We start from the raw sequence: 21,551 nt of genomic DNA on the forward strand, positions 1-21,551 counted from the left end.
TACGCGAAGGATGGACATATTTGAAACACAGACTTGGGGGGGGAACCAAGGGCAACACACGTAACCTAAACATCTGTACCCCATAATATGCTGAAATAAATAAAAAAAAAAAGTGGGCAAAAGACTTAACAGAAAATTTTCAAAAGAAGATAGACAAATGGCCAACAAACGTATGGAAAAATGCTCAACATCACTAATCATCAAGGAAATGCAAATTAAAACTACAATGGGATATCACCTTACCCTTGTCAGAATGGCCATTACTAAAAGGTCAAAAAACAACAGATGCTGGCATGGATGCAGAAACAGGAACGCTTACACACTGTTGGTGGGATTGTAAATTAGTATAACCTCTATGGAAAATAGCATGGATATTCCTCAGAGAAAGAAATATAGACTTACCACTCAACCCAGCAATCCCACTAGTGGGTATCTACCTAAAGGAAAAGAAAGTCATTTTATCAAAAGGACACCTTCACCCAAATGTTTATTACAGCACAATTCACAATCACAAAGATGTGGAATCAACCTAAATACCCATCAATTTATGAGTGGATTAACAAAATGTGGTATACATATACCATGGAGTACTACTCAGCCATAAAAAGGAATGAATTAATGTCTTTTGCAGCAATTTGGATGGAATTGGAGACCATTATCCTAAGTGAAGTATCTCAGGAATGGAAAAACAAGCACCACATGTACTCTCTAATAATTTGGAACTAATCAATGGGCACACATGGGCACAGAGAGAAGTAAAAGTTATTGTAAATCAAGAAGTAGGGAAGGAGGAAGGAGGGGAGGGGTAAAAACCTACCTAACAGGTAAAATGAACACTATTCTTGTGATGTACATACTAATAACATTATAAAAGCTATCCATGTAACAAAACATTTGTAGCTCCTTAATATTTTGAAATTAAAAACAGGTAAAAAAAATAAAGTCGAATGATTTTAGGAAAGTTTTTCAGAGTTTAGGAGAGCTGAACTCCCTCACTGGCCTATGGAATGAAGAAGATTTAAATTGACCTTAAATCTCTATCATACATTTCCTTTCTACATCGTACATTTCCTTTCTCTCTTTCTTTATTCTCATTTTCTGGTCATGCTGTATAATTTCCTCTTACTATAACTGCCTCCTACATAACCCTCCCAGCTCCCTTCCCTCTTTGTCTCATTTCCTCTGTCTTCTGCTCACCTCAGATCACTGACGCCAGCATTTATCTTCATCACAACCTTAATCTTATAGAAAAAGAGACAGGGAGAGAGGGACCTCAAAGCAGGGAAACACCATGTTGAGATCAATGTTTTAGAAGATAACTTTGAGCTTCATTATAAGAACAGACCCAGTATGGGAGAGACTAGCAGAAAAATAGATCAGGAGGGAAATAGTGAACACCTGAATTAGGGCAGTAATAGCAGTAAAGGCAAGGTAGGAACAGGATTTTTTAAAATATGCTGAAAGTAGACCAAGTAGGACATGATGCCTGACTGTAGGACAGTGACAAAGAGGAGGAAATGGAAAATAACTTGAAGTTTTATAACTGTGCTGATAGGTAGATACTGTTCATTCAATAGACACAAGAAATGAAGGCAAGGAACAAGGTATGAGGGAGTTGATGTGTTCATGTTTGGACATTTAGGGATGATGTCCAATATGCCAATAGATAATGTTCTAGAAGGGCAGGAAAACTAGATTTAGAGAGGATCAAGATTAACAAAATCTTCCAACCATTTCCTTCTTTACTTACTCTCTTCATTCTACTAATATATATGTATATATATACATATAGATAGATAGATAGATAGATAGATAGATAGATAGATAGATATGTTGGGAAGCTACTATGTGCCAAGTCCTGGGATAGCCATTAGAGAAAAAAAAGAAAAAGAAAGTAAATAAAGTAAATAGAGTGCCTGCTCAGGGCATTTGTAAACACTGGTGGGAGATGACACAATAAAAGTAGCATAAAGTGTTAAGATGAGGGGAAAGTTATCAGAGGAGGCTTCACGGAAGAGATGGCATTTATCAGGGATAAGAAGGACAGTGCTTACTCAGGTTCATTAACCAACCTAACAACTGAGGGGGAGACTATATGCTTGCCTTTTGCCTTCACAATCTGTGTGTCCCCTGTGGTTCCAGGCCAGCTATAAGGCAGATTCCTTCAAAAAACACAGCCACAGATTTGACTTTACTGTGATCGTTTATACTCCTTCTGTGGAAATAATGCTGTGATTCCTACGTGGGAGAACTTTGTTAATCTTCTACCTTTTACATCTTGGTAAGGAGATATTTATGACCAACTCTTGGAGTGCTAGGCAACACTATGGCAGAGGTGAAAGTTTAATCTTGAGTCCTGAGATCTCTCCAGAATTATCAATCTACCTTCCTGGAGAACATAAATTCACATAAAGATAAAGACAAGAATGTTCACAGAAGCTTCAAACATAATTGTCAAAAACTAGAAACCACCCACATCAACTGCTGAGTGGATAAACAAATTGTGCTTTATCCATACAATGAGATATTCCTCAGTGATATAAAGGAAGAAATAACTGATACCACAACATGGACAAATCTCAAAAGCATTATGCTGAGTGAAAGAGGCAGACATGAATGACTGCAGATTATATGATTCCACTTATATGAAATTCTAGAAAAGATAATAGCTCTAGAAAGAGCAGTAGCTGCCAGGGGGCAGGAGAGTTAAGTTGGAAATGGACTGAAAAGGGGCACAAGGGAATCTGTGGCGTGGTGGAAATATTCCATATTATGATTGTGGTAGTGGTTGCATTCCTGTATACATTTTTAAAAAACTCATCAAAACCCAAAGGCCAGAATCAGCCTGCTCACTCAGACAACTGACAGTATATAATCCTGAACACCAACATCCTGGGCTAGCAACCTGAAGATGACAAAACTTTATCCAGGAATTACTGACAGGGGAAAATACCTGGTAAGGATTACATTTTTCAAGAGTCTGACTGTTCAGTATCTGTAATACAGATTCTTGGTTCTTTTGTTGTTATCAGTTTCCTATAGGGGGACATTTAAAACCATAGTTTCTCTACAGCTATCTGACTCCCTATGGTCCTACCAAGTTCTTGGTTTTCTATTATCCCGGTGGCCACAACCCATGGTTGATGATACCCAGGTCCTTGAAACAGGCAATTTTGGAAGCAAAGAGTCCTGAACTTAAAATAAATCTTTACTACAGCACAACCCTAAGTCTGGGAGGAGTCCTGAGTCAAGACATGAACAGAAGGTGTGTTTCTCCATCATCAAACTCCATTACTATTCACTTCATCCCATTGGTGTCTTCAAGCAAAATACAAGTCTGAAATTTCTGAATAACTTCATTTTTAAATTCTATTTTCAGATTTCAGATTTGCACCTGAAACATCATAAAAACTGTTTTTTACACACTTGATATCACACAAAGTAGACTCACAGTCAGTGAACATTTGTGATGTGCCAAACTGTATGAGGCTATTTGATGTGCATTATCTAATCTAGTCCTCATAATAATTCAGTTAATTGCATATACCATCCCTTTTTTTGCAGATAAGTTCTCTAAGACTCAAAGAATAAGTTACTTGGTCATGTTATTTAACATTCAGCTAGTATAGAGATTGGATCTATCTGTAAGACTATTTAAAAAATATACTTTGGAAAATGTACATAAACTGTGGTTTAAAGCTTAATTTAATATTTAAAAAGTCCTGAATTTAAGTCCCTTCTCAGTCACTTAGCTGTGTGGACCTTGCGTGAGTGAGTTTCCCTCTGAGTTAGCTTCCTTACCTGTAAAATGAAGAAAACAGGCCCCACTTCACTGATCTTTGAAAGGATTAAATAAGATAACTCACACGATAAGCACAATAACTATTGGGTATTGGTTTGATCTCAAATGCCAACCTGGCTCCAAATGGAATAAATACAATATGTATGTACAAATAATACTGTCACACCATCAATCCCATTTTCCCCTTCAATTAGTCCTGTCCTTCTTCAGTCAATGTAGTAAAATTTGATGAGAAAAAATATATATGAAGCTTCTGCCTTCAATGAGTCTATGAGGACCATCTCTGCAGTCTCATGTTCTCCTTCCCAAACTATCCTAATAACTCAAACTTGCCAAGATCACCCTATACCTAAACAGCCCATCCCTCTCCTTCACTCACCTGTTCTGGGTACTTGCTCCCAGTGATCTCTGCTACAGTGTTGAAGGAATCAGTATCTGTATAGTTCCTTGCCCCCATCTTCAGCTGAATGACAATTTTGACCCCACGAGAAGCCATTCTTGACATCATTTCTGCATCTTCCACTGTAATACAGGCTGTTGGGATCTTGGGTACACCATCCTGGTATTTCTGAATACCTGTGTGAGGACTTGAGAAAAGAAGCCACCAGGTTACCTTGACAGTGACCGGACGAAGAGTATTTTTTAAAAGCTCCTGTATATTGACATTTGACTTTCACTGATCTTTGTTCACATATGGGAAGTAGGGAGGGTGGGCAGTACTGGTTTACTTGCTTTTGATATGAATAAAAAAAAAACTTAGAAACTTTGAGTTAATAATCATCTAATTGAAAACATGTAAATTTTTGATAATATGGATGATCCTTTAAAGTTGCAAATTGCCACAAACTCTGAAGGAGATCAACAGTGCCTTTGTGACCAAAAGTGAACACATCTGTACCAGGAGACAAGGGAGCTCTGAAGTCTATCAAGGCTGCATACCAGAAGACCCACATGTCTGGAAGAAAACTGACCCAGATACACTTAGCTCTGTGGTCACTGACTAGCACTGAGCTTACTCTCCTCCCACCTAAACAAGAGGTCTGAGTATATAACCCCGTGTTGGTGGTAGAACACCATGCAGGAAAACTGGAGAGCAGTGTCTGGGAAATATTTGTGGTCTACGAAGAAAGGTGCTAAATAAACCCAGGCCCCTGATTTTATTGCCACAAGAAAAAGAAGACTATTATAATTTTGGCACTAAAGGAGAAATATCACCCAACTGGTCAAATGTTTCCTGCTAATTTCCAGATTCTTCTTACATTACTAGAAACACTTATAATTGAAGTTTATATTAATTTACTATTGATTCAACCTCTGTATCTGCTAATGAAGTTTATCAAAGTCATTTTCCAAATTGCTCTTTCAAGCTGTTCCCCTTTACCCCTGAGGTATGGCTGTAAACCCTTCTGAACCACAATTCACTCAAGACCAGTCACAGCTTCTGAGCACATACCACAACTCGTCAGTCTATTCCTAGTTTCTGTTAAAGTATAAGCAAAAAGCTTCCCCTTTAAAACTATTTTTTCTTTTCATATTTCCATATTTTTTCAGGTTCTCATATTTACAGAACAGCCTTCCTTCTCCATTCAACCACAACATTTCTCTCCTACACATGACAGCGTGGTGCTTCTCTCCTATAGAAGTGACTCCAGTCTCTACATGCACAAACACAATGTTCCATTGTTATCTATAACTGCATTCTTGGTATGACTGCATTGTTGTGAACATATTTCGGGGCACTTTTTACTTGGAGAAATTGCATAGCAAAACAGTTAAGAACAGAGGCTCTGGAGCAAGATTGTCTGGGTTCAAATCTGGGCTCTGCCACTTACAGCTAATTGGCCTTGGGCAAGTTACCCACATCTTTGCTTCAGGGGCTTCAGCTACAAATGGAGATGATAATAATAATACTACCTATTTTATAGAGTTCTTTTGCAGATTTAATTAATTTATACAAGTAAATCACTTACCCTGGAACATAGTAATCATTCAATAAATGCTAAATATTTATTTTATTGACTTGCCTATTAAATTATCTCTGCAGAGACTGTCTACTCTTAAGTCATTAGTACCATCTGAGTACATGCTCTATGGACATTTCTTTTTCTTTTCCTTAAACCTATGCTGTCTTCTTATGGACATTTCTTAAATGTTGACTGCAAATTTTATTGTCCATCAAGAGAGAGACAAATCACTTATAAACCCAGAACTTGGAATATAGGATCTGAATCCCTGCTCTGAAATGTGCATAATCCACTCTAACTTCTGGTTCAGGTTCTGTGGTCACATAACCAAGCTCAAATCCTGGCTCCAGCATTCTCTACCTACATGGCACCAAGCAACTTAGATTAGCTCTCTGTTTCTCAGTTTCCTCATCTGTAAAGTGGAGAATAATATTAGTATTGACCTCATACTATTGCTATGAAAAATAAAAAGGTATATATAAAGAATTTAAGACACTGTTTGGCACATAGTAATTACTTAGCAAACATTAGTTGTTGTTATTATTTCTTCAGTGCTAATTTTTCCCAGTGAGTTGGTAGAGTGATTAATGACTAGAAATTACCTTGCAACATGTAGGAAGACAATCTAAATATTTATTACTCATAATACCTTACGTGATGTCTGGGATTCAACAAACTCTCCTTGTTCTCAGACTCTCTTACTCATGAGAAGGTCAGTATAAAACTTCTTAACAGTTTCTTTTAAATAATGTTTCTAGACAAATTTGTACTAATAAGTTATAGGTAAGAGTTCTTAAAGTAGGGACAGTGAACCGGGCATCATGGCTTAACTGGGGGAAACAGCACAGAAAAACATCTTCTAACTGTGGTTCTGAATTTAAGATATAAAAACCTTTGAATTTGTTTCTGTCTTCCAGTGGTGGAGCATTGATCATTGTTTAGCTGGAGGCAAAATGAAGACTCAACAGTTTTATTTAGAATTCTGTGCTTTCACTGTTGTGAAATTGTCCGAGAGGGACCAATCAGTATGAACACCACCTTCCTGCCTCCATTTACAAGCCCCATCTGCAACTTAATAATAGCAAAGGGTAAACTACAAAGGAAGCCATAAAAAATAAAAATAAGAATATTAAAAGATTAATACCAGTCCTTTACAAACTCTTCCAAGAAATAGAAGAGGAGGGAACACTTCTAAACTTATTCTATAATAAAAGGCAATTATTACTGACATCAAAACCAGACAAAGACATCACAAGAAAACTATAGACCAATATCTCTTATGAATATAAATGCAAAAAAATTCTCAACAAAATACTAGCAAACTGAAACCAGTAACATTATGAAAAGGATTATACATCATGACCAAATGGGATTTATCCCAGGAATACAAAGTTGTTTAACATCCAAAAAAATCAATGAATATAATGTACCACATTGATATGATAAAAGACAAAAACCACATGATCATCTCAGTAGATGCTGCAAAAGCATTTGACAAAATCTAGTACACTTTTATATAAAATAGCTAATCAAACTAATGAAGAACTTCCTCAAACTGATTAAAAAGTATCTACTAAAAACCCCACAGCTAACACCGTACGTAATGGTGAAAGACTGAGTGCTTTTCCCCTGAGATCAGGAATAAGACTAGGATGTTTGTTCTCCCTACTCCTATTCCACATTGTGCTGGATATTCTAGCCAGGAACATTAAATAAGAAAAAGAACGAAAAGGAATTCAGATTGGAAAGGACGAAATAAAAGTATCTCTTTTCACAAGTGACATAATTTTATATATAGAAAACCCTACAGAATCTGCAAAAAAAAAAAAAAAAGGAAAAGAAAAAGAAAGGAAAAGAAATAGAAAAAGAAAGAACTATTAGAACTAATTAACAAGTTTAGCAAGGTTACAAAGGTTACAGAATACAAATGAATATAGAAAAATCAGTTGTATAGTAGCAATGAACAATACAATACAATAGCAATTCAGTAGCAAAGAGCAATTATGAAAATTAAACAAGTAAACAATTCCATGTACATTAGTAACAAAACAATAAAATACTACAAATAAATTTAACAAAAGAAGTGTGAGACTTGCAAAATGAAAACTACAAAATATCGTTGACATAAATTAAAGATACAAATAAATACAGAGACATCTGATGTTTATGAATTAGAAGACTTAACACTGTTAACATGGTATTACTCACCAAATTTATCTATAGATGTAACACAATCCCTATCAAAATTCCAGCTGCTTTTTTTTTTTTAAGCAATTGACAAGCTGCTTCTAAAATTCATATGGAAAAGCAAAGGACTCACAATAACCAACACAAGTTTGAAAAAGTAGAACAAAGTTGGAGAATTCACACTTCCAAATTTTAAAACTACTACAAATCTATAGTAACCAAGACAGCATGATACTGGTATAAGGATAGATATATAAATCAATTGAATAGAATTAAGAGTCCAGAAATAAACACTTATAAGAATGGCCAATTCATTTTCAACAAGGGTACCCCATGCCACATCATATGCAAAAATTAATTCAATATGAGTCATAAACCTAAATGTAACAGCTGAAACTATAAAACTTCGTGACCTTGGGTTAGGAAATTGTTTCTTAAATAGAACACCAAAATCAAAAGCAATTCAAAAAATAGATAAATTGAACCATCAGATTGTTAAGACTTTTGTGCTTCAATAGACATCAACAAAAAGTGGAAAGAACATCCACAGAATGAGAGAAAATTTTAGCAAATCATACATAAGGCACTTGTAACTAAAATATATAAAGAGTTCTTAACAATATAATTTTTAAAATCCAATTAAAAATGGGCACATAATTTGAATATACATTTCTCCAAAGAAGATGTACAAATGGGTTATAAACACATGAAAAGATGCGGAACACCATTAGCCATAAGAGAAATGCAAATCAAAACTTCAATGAGATGCTACTTCACACCCACTGGGATGGCTATGATCAAAAAGAAATTAAACACAAGTACTGAGCAGGATGTGAGGAATTTGAATCCTTGTACATTGCTAGTGGGGTAAAAAGGGGTAGCTACTTTGGAAAACAATTTGATAGCTCCTCAAAAAGTGAAACATGTTAAACATTTTATCATATGACCCAGCAATTCTACTCCTTGTCATATACTCAAAAGAAATGAACATATATGTCCACATGAAGAAAACTTGCACACAAATATTCATAGCAGCATTATTCTTAATAGTAAAAAGGTAAAAACAACCCTAATATCCATCAACTGATAAAGTGGTAAACAAAATGTGGTATAGCCATATAATGGAATATTGTTCAGCAATAAAAAATGACATTTTGGTACATGCTACAACACGAATGAACCTTGAAAATATTATTTTATGTAAAAGAAGCTAGTCATTAAAGGCCACATATTATAAAATTCCATTTATATGAAATCTCCAGAACAAGCAGATCTATAGAGACGGAAAGTAAATTTTAGCTTGCCTAGGGCTGGTGGGGGAGGTGAATGGGGCATGAATGTTAATGGGTATGAAGTTTCCTTTCAGGATGATGACAATGTTCTAAAATTAGATAGCGATAGTGGTTGCAAGACTCTGTGAATATACTAAAAACTATAGAATTGTGCAAGTTAAAGGGATAAATTTTATTGTATATGAATTATATTTGGAACAAAACATTTATTATAAAAATCAAAATAAGAATCCTAAGTTTCCAGATTTTTCTTTTAAGGAGAGAATCCTGGTATCATTCTCATTCAAAAATTATACTTCCAGGGACCTGGCTTATGAGACTATAAAAACAAAGCCTATTGCTGTCTGTGCTTGCAAGGTAGTATACCCAAAATATAAAATGAATACATAAAAATGCCAGTCTTAAATCAGTTTTTCAAATTTCATTAAATTTCTTGTGTATTTTATGAGAAGTAACAATACTTTGAAGCAAGCTGAATATTTTCCTTTAATCTACATAAAATAAGTACAATGTTTAAACAAATAAGTTTGAAGTTTCCCACGATTACCACACATCAGTCAAATTGCCTAATGCTAGTTACTTCTGACTAGCTCCTTATAAAAGATATCAGGTACTTTGTTTCTGAGTATTTCAAAATTTGCAAAGCTCAAATCAAACCTTGAAAGTAGGTGTCAGCTTGTGTGTTAAATGTAAGAGGACAATTATGTATCTCTATGAGAAATATGTAGGTTGATGTAGGGGCATATAATACATTGACTAAAATAAAAATTGTTCACAATACTATAAAGCCTTAGAATGTTTCCTAAACAAAGGTCTGGAAGAGGGAATGGATGTGAAGATTGTGAGCTTTTGAAGCTACAGTCTTTTGTTTCCATAGCTTTTTTTTTTTAACTTCTTTATTAGTAACATTAAAGGAGCACTTACTCTGTTTATTAGACAGATTTGTTTGATTGAAATATCAGTGTGAAAATAACTCTTTTGAAAAATTAACAATTGGCTTTACTAATTTTTTTTAGATCTAGTGCCATAAGAGTAAATTCATCTCAGCCTTTTATACTGTCATTAACAACAATAAGAGTAAATTCACCTCAGACTTTTAAACTGTCATTAACAACACAAAAGCAAAAAGTTTCATTTATACCAGAATTTCACAAAGGGAAAACACTAAAGTATTCCCAATTCCCATAGATAAAAAAGAAAAAACTTGCTCAAGAGAGAGAATAATGGCCAGCAAACATATAAAAAAATGCTCAACATCTCTAATCATTAGAGAAATGAAAATCAAAACCACAATGAGGTATCACCTAACCCCGGTGAGATTGGCCTCTATCAAAAAAACACAAAACAACAAATGTTGGCGAGGATGTGGAGAGACAGGAACTCTTCTACACTGCTGGTGGGACTGCAAATTAGTGCAACCTCTGTGGAAAAGAATTTGGAGATATCTCAGAGAGCTAAAAATAGAAATACCATTCGATCCAGCAATAGCGCTATTAGGCATCTACCCAAAAGAGCACAAAACATTCTACGATAAGGACATCTGTACCCGAATGTTTATGGCAGCACAATTCACTATTGCAAGAATGTGGAAACAACCCAAGTGCCCGTCAGTCCATGAGTGGATTATCAAAATTTGGTATATGTTTACAATGGAATATTACTCAATTATAAGAAATGACAGTGATCTAGCACCACTTACATTTTCCTGGATTAAACTTGAGCCCATTATCCAAAGTGGGGCACCACAAGAGCAAAAGAACGGGTTCCATTTGTACTCACCATCAAATTGGTATTAACTAATCAACACATAAAAGCACATATCAGGACATCTATTGGATGCTGGGGAGGGCGGTGGGAGGAGGGGGGAGGAGGGAGGAGGGGACTGGTATTTGTATACACAAGGAGTGCAATGCGCACTACCCGAAGGATGGACGTATTTGAAACACGGACTTGGGGGGAGGGGAACCAAGGGCAACACACGTACCTAAACATCTGTACCCCATAATATGCTGAAATAAAAAAAAAAGAGAGAGAGAGAGAAGACAGGACTAAATTTCATTTCTAATTTGTATGATTCAGTTGAAATGGCAGAAGAGAGAGGGAAAAGTCAAATTCTTGAATTCTATTCCATATTAATGACAGACTCCACATGAACAAAACTCAACCAACATGTTTAACATCTTATGTTCACCTGCAGACCTCAGTAAGGAGACTATTACAAATGCAGTGTCAGAGAGATGTAGCTTCTTCCAAAATAGAGGAATACAGCCAACTCCACAAGAGTGTGGGAAAGAAGGAAGATGATCAAAATATTGAGGGAAATAAAACCGCAATTTTTAACATCAACGGCATACAGGAAGGACTTTTGGCTTTTTTCTCTAAAACGCAAAAATGTAATGAAGACTCAAAGATATAAGAAGGTAACTATGAAATAAATATAAAATTCAAAATAGCTAAAATTTTATATAATATTTTGTCAGCTGGAAAGTATTACATGAATATTAGTTTTTGTGATTATTTTTGTAACCCAAAGTACACATCACAAAATATATTAGTTTCCTTATTTCCTTTCTGATTTCATTCTGTGTGTTATAATTTCTGCTTACTTACACATCCTATTGGTTTTGTTTCTCTGGAAAACCCTGGCTAATACAGCCACCATTAGCCAAATGCATTCCCAATGTCTGCAATGATCAAAGTAGATAAATCAGTGTATTACATATTTTAAAACTATAAATATTAAACCTTTTCTTTTACAAATGTACAGCTCCCTATAAAGTAAATAAATCCAAATTAAAAGTATTGTAAGAAACTATTACATACTTAAAATAAAATCCAATATTATGTAAACTGTGGGGAAATTGTACACACAGGTTGAGCATCCTGAATCTGAAAATCCAAAATCCAAACTGTTCCAAAATACAAAACTTTTTGAGCGCCAACGTGATGCCACAAGTGGAAAATGCCACACTCAGCCTCATGTGACCAGTGGCAATCAAAATGCAGTTAAAACTAGGTTTGATGCACAAAATTACTTAAAATGTTGTATAAAATTACCTTTAGACTATGTGTATAAGGGGTATATTAAACATAAATAAATTTGTGTTTTCACTTGGGTCCCATCCCTAAGATATCTCATTATGTATATGCAAACATTTCAAAATAAAAAAAAAAAAATCTGAAGTCCAAAACACTTCTGGTCCCAAACATTTTGGATAAGGGATGCTCAACCTGCATATCACATGCTGGTGGCACTTAAATTAGTTTGATCTTTTCTATTATAGAATGTGATCTCTCAAAATGTTTCAAACCTATAAAAATTCTTATTTTGTTCTGGTTATTTTGTTTTAGAGAACAAACTCCTCGGTAATATCATAAAAAAAATAATTTGTACTAAGATGTTCTCTGTATCTCTGTGTATAAATGTGGAAATCTAGAAGAAATCCAGCAGAGAAACTTCAGGAGAGGTAGCAGTAAAATGGAAGACTTTCATGGCATGTAAATGGTCAAAAGCAACACATAGAAACATGCAGATGAAATAATGTTAAGTTAAAATAAAAGAACTGAACACAATATGCACATGATAAAGATTGAACATGAATTTGCAGTGATGTAAACTGAGCTAATAATCATTTGGTTCTTTGAGAAACTATAGTCATCCTGTTAAACTATAATCAAGCAAACTGCAGCATTACCAATAAACAGAATTAAATTCTTAAAAGCATATGCCACAACCTGTAGAACACCTGGAAGCAAAGCCTGAAGCTATCACAGTAGCAAATTTGAATACCTGAAATTCTAGCTCGCAGGCATTTGAGCACCTGTGGCAAATTAATAGAAAAATATCTGTTGAAATTTTCTTTTCTTCTACCATCAGTTACATGAAATATTTGCAGTTGAATCCTGCTGTAGTGCTAGCCTATCAATGTACCATGTAGGCAGAATTACAAAGCTAATATTTTTGTGATGTAAATTGCATTTCTGTTCAAAGACTTCCTATACATCTGGTAATGTTTTAACTGTTTATTCACATTTGTGTACATCTTCTCAGACTCTGAGGCAGTCGTCACATATTTTAGTCTTCTAATGTTTAGAAAAGTCCAATACAAGATCTCTGTCCCACACAATGATATCAAGGGCACAGAATTAGTTCTGAAAAGAATGCTGGCACAGATAAGAAATCAATAGTTAGTTACTTCAAAGGAGGAAAATAATGTATACAAACCATATCTGTGCATCATTATCGGTATATTTGCTTAAATAATACATTTCCATGAAATAAAAATGGATGACTTTTGATTAAAATTTTCTTCCCCTTGGCCTTTTGTAAGTCTTAGTTTGGTACCAGTTTTTTTTTTCTTCTTATTCTTAGCTATCATGGAAAGGTCTTTACTGAAATATGTATTGATCTTTGGACCCCACAGATTTAAGAAAGGGTGATATTCTTATTCCATAGATCCCCAAAGAATACACCATTTCATCAAAATTACAAAATAACACAAAAAGATGTTAGGCTTTTTGACAGAGCAGTCCACAGAACATTCCAAATAAATTAAAGATAATAACAGCTAGCACTTACTGAGCATTTGCTGTATGCCTACCAGTGCTTTGAGTGTTTTACATGCATTAATTCATCTACCAGTAACCACAGCCCTATAAAGACTCTCATTGTCCCCATTTTATAGATGAGGAAATTGAAGCACAGAGAAGCTAAACCCATGGACTCACAACTAGAAGCTGACAAAGCCAGAACTGAACCCTGGCAATCTGGCTTGAGTCATGCTCTCAATCTCTACAGAATTGATACTACATTGCCACTCACCACGCTAGTAATGATGATAATGAGGATGATTACTGTTAATAGCAATAAAAATAATTACTACCTATTGAATATTTATGATATATATATATATTGAGCTAAGCAGTTTCACCTGTTACCTTATTTAATCTGCATATCAATTTTACAGAAAGTGCCAATACACTCATTTCTGAAGTGAACTGACAAGCACAGAGACCATGAATAGTTCAAGTGCTCTGGGCAAGAAATGGTGAACTTTGAGACCAGGCTTTTATTCTTTCCAGTTTTAAGGGAACCTATTCAAGCCACACAACACCATTTAATCTTTTATATTCCTTCTAATGGATAGATTGAAAGAAATGTTATATATACACATGTATACAATGTAAGGCACTTGCACTGTGGCTGACAGATAACATGTGGTCTCTAAATGGTAGTTATCACTATCACCACCCATAGTTTGCATATACTTCTATATTGAAGCACCACAGCATTATATTTATTTAAATATTTTATACACACTTACACATCTTTATTTCTTCTAGACATCAGCTCCATGAGAACAAAGACATTATCTTTTTGCTTTTGTGTACTTAGTGTTTACAGCACAATTTCTGGTTCATAGTAAGTGCTCAGAAAATGTTTATTGAATTTTGCTAATCTGTGGTCTTAAAACCAATTTTCTTTTGTCCTAGAATCATCTCCCTGACCTCTATTTTCAGTTTTTCTCCAGGCATATTTTACCATTTATTGATTATGTATTATGTGTCAGAATAACATGAAGGGCTTGTTAAAACAGATTGCTGGGCCCAACCTCTAGAATTTCTGATTCAGCAGGTCCAAGAAGGGGACAGGGAACTTTCGTTTCTAACAAATTTCCATGTGATGTTAATGCTGTTGGTCCAGAGTTTTGAAAAGTTCAGGCCTTCACCAGAAGAAAGGATTTATTCAAGGTAGGTCCTTATCAATGGAAAAAGAATGTGCTCAACAGAGTATTCACTTTTTAGAATCAATCACAAATATACACAGATACATACCATGTGCATGACACTAATGGAGGTACTATGAAAGAATCAGCCACTGCTCTAAGGAACTGACATTTGGAACAACAGTAGATTTATGCCCAAGTGTGACTATAGAGTTATGGATTTAATGGCTACAGTAACAAACCTACTCAAACTCGCATAACAAAAGGAGTGTTATTCCTCCAAAACCATCACTGTGGTAGGCTGCACAGTTATTGTAGTAATTGCCCATTGCTCTAAACATTTTTGGGACTTTTCCTCTAAAATTGCCTTCAGAGCATTTGGCACTTTCCAAATGGTCTAAATGGAGGCAAAATTTGATGCTTTAAAATTAGAATTGATTTTTGGAAACAATCAAAATATGACAAGCAAAATGAATGAATTATTTGGGGTCCAAACTAAGATATGTTATAAAATAGTAAAACTGGCTTTTAAGTTGTGGCTCATCAACTGGCCATAGAAACAAGTTCAAATGAGAAGTATTAGAAATGTTTTTATAAATGGCACCTGTGATAGAATATGTGTTCAGATTTGGAAGTTATTTATACAGTAATGCTGATTAGATGTATATATTCTAGTATATTTGTTTTAAAATGATTTAAAAATTATTTATTCCAACAGTATTTAAAAAAAAAACAACAGCAAACTAAAAATCCAGTAATAAGGAAATTGTGGTATAAATTACGGCATTCAATTCAATGGAATATTTTATAGCCATTAAAATGTTAATTATGAAGTCTAGAAAATAACAGGAAAATTTTTAACATAATATAGAGAAAATGCCAAGTTGTATGTAAACTATGATAGGCAATATAAAGTTTTACACACAAGGAATAGAGGAAATACAGGATAAAAGAAATAGGTTTGAATGGCAGCGGAAATAACAGGATTATTTTTTCTTTTGAACTTTCTCATTTTCATACAACTACAAAATTTAAACTTAAAAAAAATCAATCTTTACCTTAATACTGACATTTGCCAAGGCAACAGAAAAACACAGACAAGGCTAATCATAAACATTATGAGACTAAAGGTATGAATGTTTGCATGTGTGTGGAATACAAATTATCAAACATGTCTGAAGGACTACATATGTCTACAGGAACACCTTGAGAACAGATGCGTAGGGAGAAAGATTCCCCGATCGTTTGAGAATCTGAAGGTGTGTACAGTGACCTGGCACGTATTCATGGACGTGAAGGTGAGCACGGGTCCACACTCTCTGGAATGCTGCCGGATAGTGTGGCAAAAAGAACAGTGCTCGAGAAGATCTCTCTCATTAATACTTAAATGCCTTACTCATATCTCATTGGCTAGAAAAAGTCAGAGAGCCTCACCCAAACCCAAAGGAGCCAAAAAGTACAGTCCTTTTATGTGAAGAAGGTGAAGAAGGTGAAGAAATATCTAGGAGCCAGCGCTAATGACTACCGCAGTGAGCCCAGAGTGGCTCAGTGAAGACAAAGGGTGTGCAGCGATCACCATGAAGCTGAAACTGGGCAGCACAGACAGACAGGAAAGACCAAATAAAGGATGGTGAAGTCATAACAGATAAACTCTGCAGCCACTCAAAACCATATTTTGAAGAATATTTAATGTCACAAGAAAATGGTTAAAACATGTTTCAAAATTATATATACACTCTAACCCCAATTTTGTATATATGTAAATTTATGCAGCAAAAAATGATCCCCCCAAATAGAGGAAAATGTAAAAGAGATTTTGTCTAGGTAGTGAGATCATGGATGATTTTTATGTTCTTCTTTACTTTTCAACATTTTCCAAATTTGAAAAAAAAGTAAATATTACATTTATAATCAGAAAAAACATGAAGCACTAAAATTAACATCAACCTATATTTTTTTGAGACAGAGTCTCACTCTGTCACCCCGCCTAGAGTGCAGTGGTATCATCATAGCTCACTACACCCTCAGACTCCTGGGCTCAAGTGATCCTCCTGCCTCAGCCTCCCAGGTAGCTAGGACTACAGGCATGTACCACAATGTCTGATTAAGTTTTTCTATTTTTGGTAGAGACAGGTCTCATTCTTGCTCAGCTGGTCCCAAACACCTGACTTCAAGTGATCCTCCCTCCTCAGCCTCCCAGAGTACCAGGATTACAGGCGTGAGCCACCAGGCCCAGCCTATAATGTTCTTAATTTTTTTAAAAAAGTCTTAAGTTCAACTGCTTTTTTACCCTACCAACCTGGCTACAAAATGTCAACTTTAATATTGCCTTATCCCCATTTTTTTTTCTATTTTTTTCTCTCAATACCTTTTCTAAGTAGTCTTAAACTGACTAATAGTGATGAGTTAAGCAGACAGATTTTCAAAGGATTAGATTCTGTTGGTAAGCTTTGAGGAATTAGTGGGTGTTCCTCCATTCATTTTTTCAGTTTCAATTAATAATCTGGTTTAAGAAATTGAGAAATTAAACTTTTCTTTCAAAGAGAGAATACTTTTTAGGGAAAATAGAAGATGTAAGGAGGTATAAGAAGCATTGCCAAGAACTTAGGATTTGTACAAAATCCCACAACACAGACTGAATTCTTGTCAGGTGTCATGGTGAAAATAGGTGATGAGAGGGAGTAAGTCCCTTTAAGGCAGAAGGGTGGGACTAACGGACTGTTGGGTAGCTAAAATGTAATATTTAGTTGATGTAAAATACTTTCATCTGGCACTTTGAAGTAGGCAAATGTATTTTTTTTTTAACCACAAAGTATAAACAGGACATTAGTAAAATGGCATTTTATAAACATCTGGATAATGTGTTCCTAAAGCCTAGGCCTAAAGATTCAGGAATCAGCTGGCAATAATTCCAAATCCATCACTGATTAAAACACTTTTCAAACATAAAATCTCAAGTACTTGCTGTGGTTTCAGATTGCACTGGAACATTCTGTAAGATTTAATCGACTTCATAAATACAATGGTGAGGTATAGCCTTAAACTTGAAGCTTGAATTTTAAAAGGAAAGGGTAAGTAAGACCATCCAAAAATAGATAAAAGTTAACTCTAAAAAATAATTAGTAATCAAATGGAAACTATTATTTCAGCATTTAGAGCTATAATTTAACTTCTGTGAGAAATTAACACCTAAAAATATTTTAAGATCATATAAAAATGTCTTCAAATATCTAATCAATTCTCCATAATCTGCTCCCTTTTCAGGTAATTTCTGCTTTTAAGTATAGCAAAACAGATGTAATTTTAAAAGTTATTTTCCTAGTTTCCTTGCAAGAATATTATATAACCTAATAGGTCTCATTTGCTGGAAATTTTCCTAAGCTACCATGTGTAATGTCTTAAAACTGCCAACAGATTTGCTGAGCTTTTCATGAGCCTTCTGCTTTTATTAAAAATAAATCATTTAACAAACCTATGATGAGGCATATTCACCAATTACCAGAATTTAAACATTTGGCTACCAGGTTGACTTTGGCAACAAAGAAATTTCTAGCTCACTAAAAGGAGCAAAAAGAACTCATAGGTTAAATTAACTCATTCTGGCCACTTAACAATGTAATTAGAAATATTAGGTCAATTAAAAAAACATCTATTGGGTACTTAGCTGAGCCAGGTTCTGTGATAGGCAATGGAGATAGGCTACATCTGTGAATAAAACAAATGCAATTCTTGTCCTCAAAGGAAAAAAAAATTCACATTTTCCCACAAGCTTGTGAAGATTTATATCCCAGACTAGCCTAGATGCCACTCTCAGGGTTTCTACCCTACTCCCTAGGACAGGCATTGTTTATATATTTATCTTTATATGGCTAGTGCTTAGTATACACCCCAGTACACAGTAGGTTCTTAATAAATATTTGATGAATAAATGAACGAATGGAGTGTAAAATATATATTATATAATAGTATTTCCATTATTATTAAATATGTCCATTGACTGAGGATCATGAATTTAATACTGACAACCTGAGTTTAGGAAAAATTCAACCTCTCCTTCTCATCTGTGCTCTAACTGTTCTCAAATACCATGGGTCTATTCAAAACCAATACCATCTGAATTTCTAACTAAGTCTGACAAAGAATCAGTCACATAGCAACTCTAGAGAAAGCTCAGCTTAAGAAGCAAGGGCATGTTACAAACCCTTCAAAGTCAGATGAACTGAAGTTGAGTGGAATAGGAATTCAATAAATGACTACCATCTACCATCCACAGGGTAGCATATTGATCGTAGACACCAGGAAAGGTCCTGCTGGGCTCCTCCAGAGTTCACTTGCACAGGGCATAAGATATTTGGGTACAAATCTTCTATGTGCTGCTCAACACTAAATCAGATTCGTGTGCAGAGCCTCCTTTCTCTGTTCTTCCTCAAGACAGAGCCAGCTTACTGTGGTGGTTTAATCAATCTCAACACCTGCCTCTCTACTCCAGACAGACCAATAGGGTCTCACTGAGTGAGAGAGCTAAACTTTTCAAGTGTTCATACCAAGTAGAGCTCAGCTGTCATTTGGGGAACTATTGATTCTCTGTTGAATCCTGGAGAGGCAGGGTCACCATATGAACCAGAGAAACCAAGGTTCAAGTTCAGTTTTTACATAAACAGTAAGACCTAGGGTAGCTTTCATGACCAGGCTAATCCTCAGATTCCTCATCTGTAAAATGGAGATGATACCTAGCTCAGAGAGATGCTGAATCTCTGGAAGGTTATGCAAAATGCCCAGCACCCTAACACTATGAATGGAAGCCATGATTATTATTCTACTTTGTGGGGCCACCTGCCTTCCTACACACAATAATCCTAAACTCTACATTGTTTTATCTTTGAAAATACAGAACATGTCGCTGTTTTGTATAATGCAGCTTGGGTCAACATCCTGTACAAGGTTCTTATAAGCTTTAAGAACACAAACATGCCTCTTTAGACTCTTGATGAATCCATATAATCATAATCTCTGAAGTTTCTGTGGTCTACAGCCTCCTTCTCTCCTGTTAGGGAGAAGGAAAAGCTTTGGGTGGGGCCATGCATAATGTCTCAAAGAAATTTAAGGAAACCAGAGAACCCCACATGGTAACATCTTCCATCCTCTCCAACTGATAGAATATGGCCAGAGGATTTGCCGACCCTGAAGAGTAGGAACTGGAGCAGGGTAGACATACTAGGTGCTTAGGTCAACTTGATGGGGGTGAGGTGCTGTAGGCCTCTGGCTCCAGAACAAATTGGTTAGGAAGCAGGACAGAAACAGTAAACAGTGTCCACCTCCTCCCAGTCCTTACCCTTGGCACAAATCATCCTTTTCCTCATTTCTCAATGTCATTCTTCTTACAGCTATTTCCATAAATGTCTGGTGTATGTCTGGACAACAGTAATGCTGGCTATTATCAGTTAGAGTCAGTTATTATATGGCCTATAATCATGAAGACCAATAATAATTACATACTATTAAAATATGTCAAGCCTGATTTGTTAGTAATTTTGTTTGACGCCAACACTAAAACCACTCATGAGTTCTCAGTCTTCACAGTGTGTCGCTTATGCAGCATGATCATCTGCTTGCAACTTTAAAAGCCATTAAGTGACTTTCCAGTCGAGACCACCCATCCTCCATGGAATTCCTTGGAAATGCTGTCACTGAGATACTCTGGTGTACAGCTGCTTACCAAAGAAGAGCTTAACAAAGCTATAACCAAGCATTAAAAGGGGAAAACAACTCTATGAGCTAGAACCAAAGCTTTTCCTGAAACACTAAATAAAATAGTATTATATTTACTAATGAAGTGAACATATCTAATATTATATTCTTGACTATGAGATTCCTGGGAATCCCTTTTCCTTTCCCACATTTCCCACCATGTACAAAAGAAATAAGCTTCAACAATTCAGCTTCAACTCTTCTTCCTTTTCCCTCTCACAGTCACCATGCATCTCTGCCTGTCCAACTTCACTACCTCTATTGCCTCCTCCCCCTTGCATAAACAGACACTTAGCCCAGGGTCAGCCTTCAGTTTTTTGCACTCTTTTTATACTTGTATCCCCTGGAAATTTATTCCTCTACCATACATTAAATGATAGAGTTATTTAAAGTCCTGCTGCCCACCCCAAGTCTAAACTTCTAACGCTGATGTCTCTTCCAAGCTCTTAACACTTGTCTCCAGTAACCTGATATCTCCACCTGGATTAGACTCCAAACCAAAACCATCATTCTTCCCCTGCTCCAAACATGTATCCTTTATAGTCCTATAACTGCTATTGGCTGAAACGCTAGAAACTAAGCTGCTTTCATTTATCTCCTCCATCCCTAAATTGGTTAGGATTAGATTCTACTTCAAGTAACAGAATCTCAAAATACCATTGGCTTTGACAAATTAGTTTATTCTTCTCTCATGTAGAAGACTAGTGAAATTTAGTCAAAGGATGGTATGACCATTCTGTTCCCTGAAGTTCCCTGGGACTCAGGGTCCTCCCAGCTCATCTCTTCAAGATTCCTAGAGTCCAAATTAGCAGCTAGACCAAGACCAAGATGG

The 21,551-nt window shown here is 35.5% G+C and overlaps 1 protein-coding gene across 1 annotated transcript in view; it reads right to left on the minus strand.

Moving 5' to 3' along the window:
* CPQ (carboxypeptidase Q) overlaps positions 1-21,551 on the minus strand; it is a 403,085-nt gene that overhangs the window by 308,642 nt on the left and 72,892 nt on the right. Inside the window, exon 3 of the mRNA XM_012643660.1 lies at positions 4,182-4,389. Coding sequence (XP_012499114.1) covers positions 4,182-4,389 — 208 coding nt within the window. The remainder of the gene's footprint in view (positions 1-4,181; positions 4,390-21,551) is intronic.

This window comes from Propithecus coquereli, unplaced genomic scaffold (assembly GCF_000956105.1).
Source record: "Propithecus coquereli isolate 6110/MARCELLA unplaced genomic scaffold, Pcoq_1.0 Scaffold2, whole genome shotgun sequence".
In the NCBI taxonomy this organism is placed as follows: domain Eukaryota; kingdom Metazoa; phylum Chordata; class Mammalia; order Primates; family Indriidae; genus Propithecus; species Propithecus coquereli.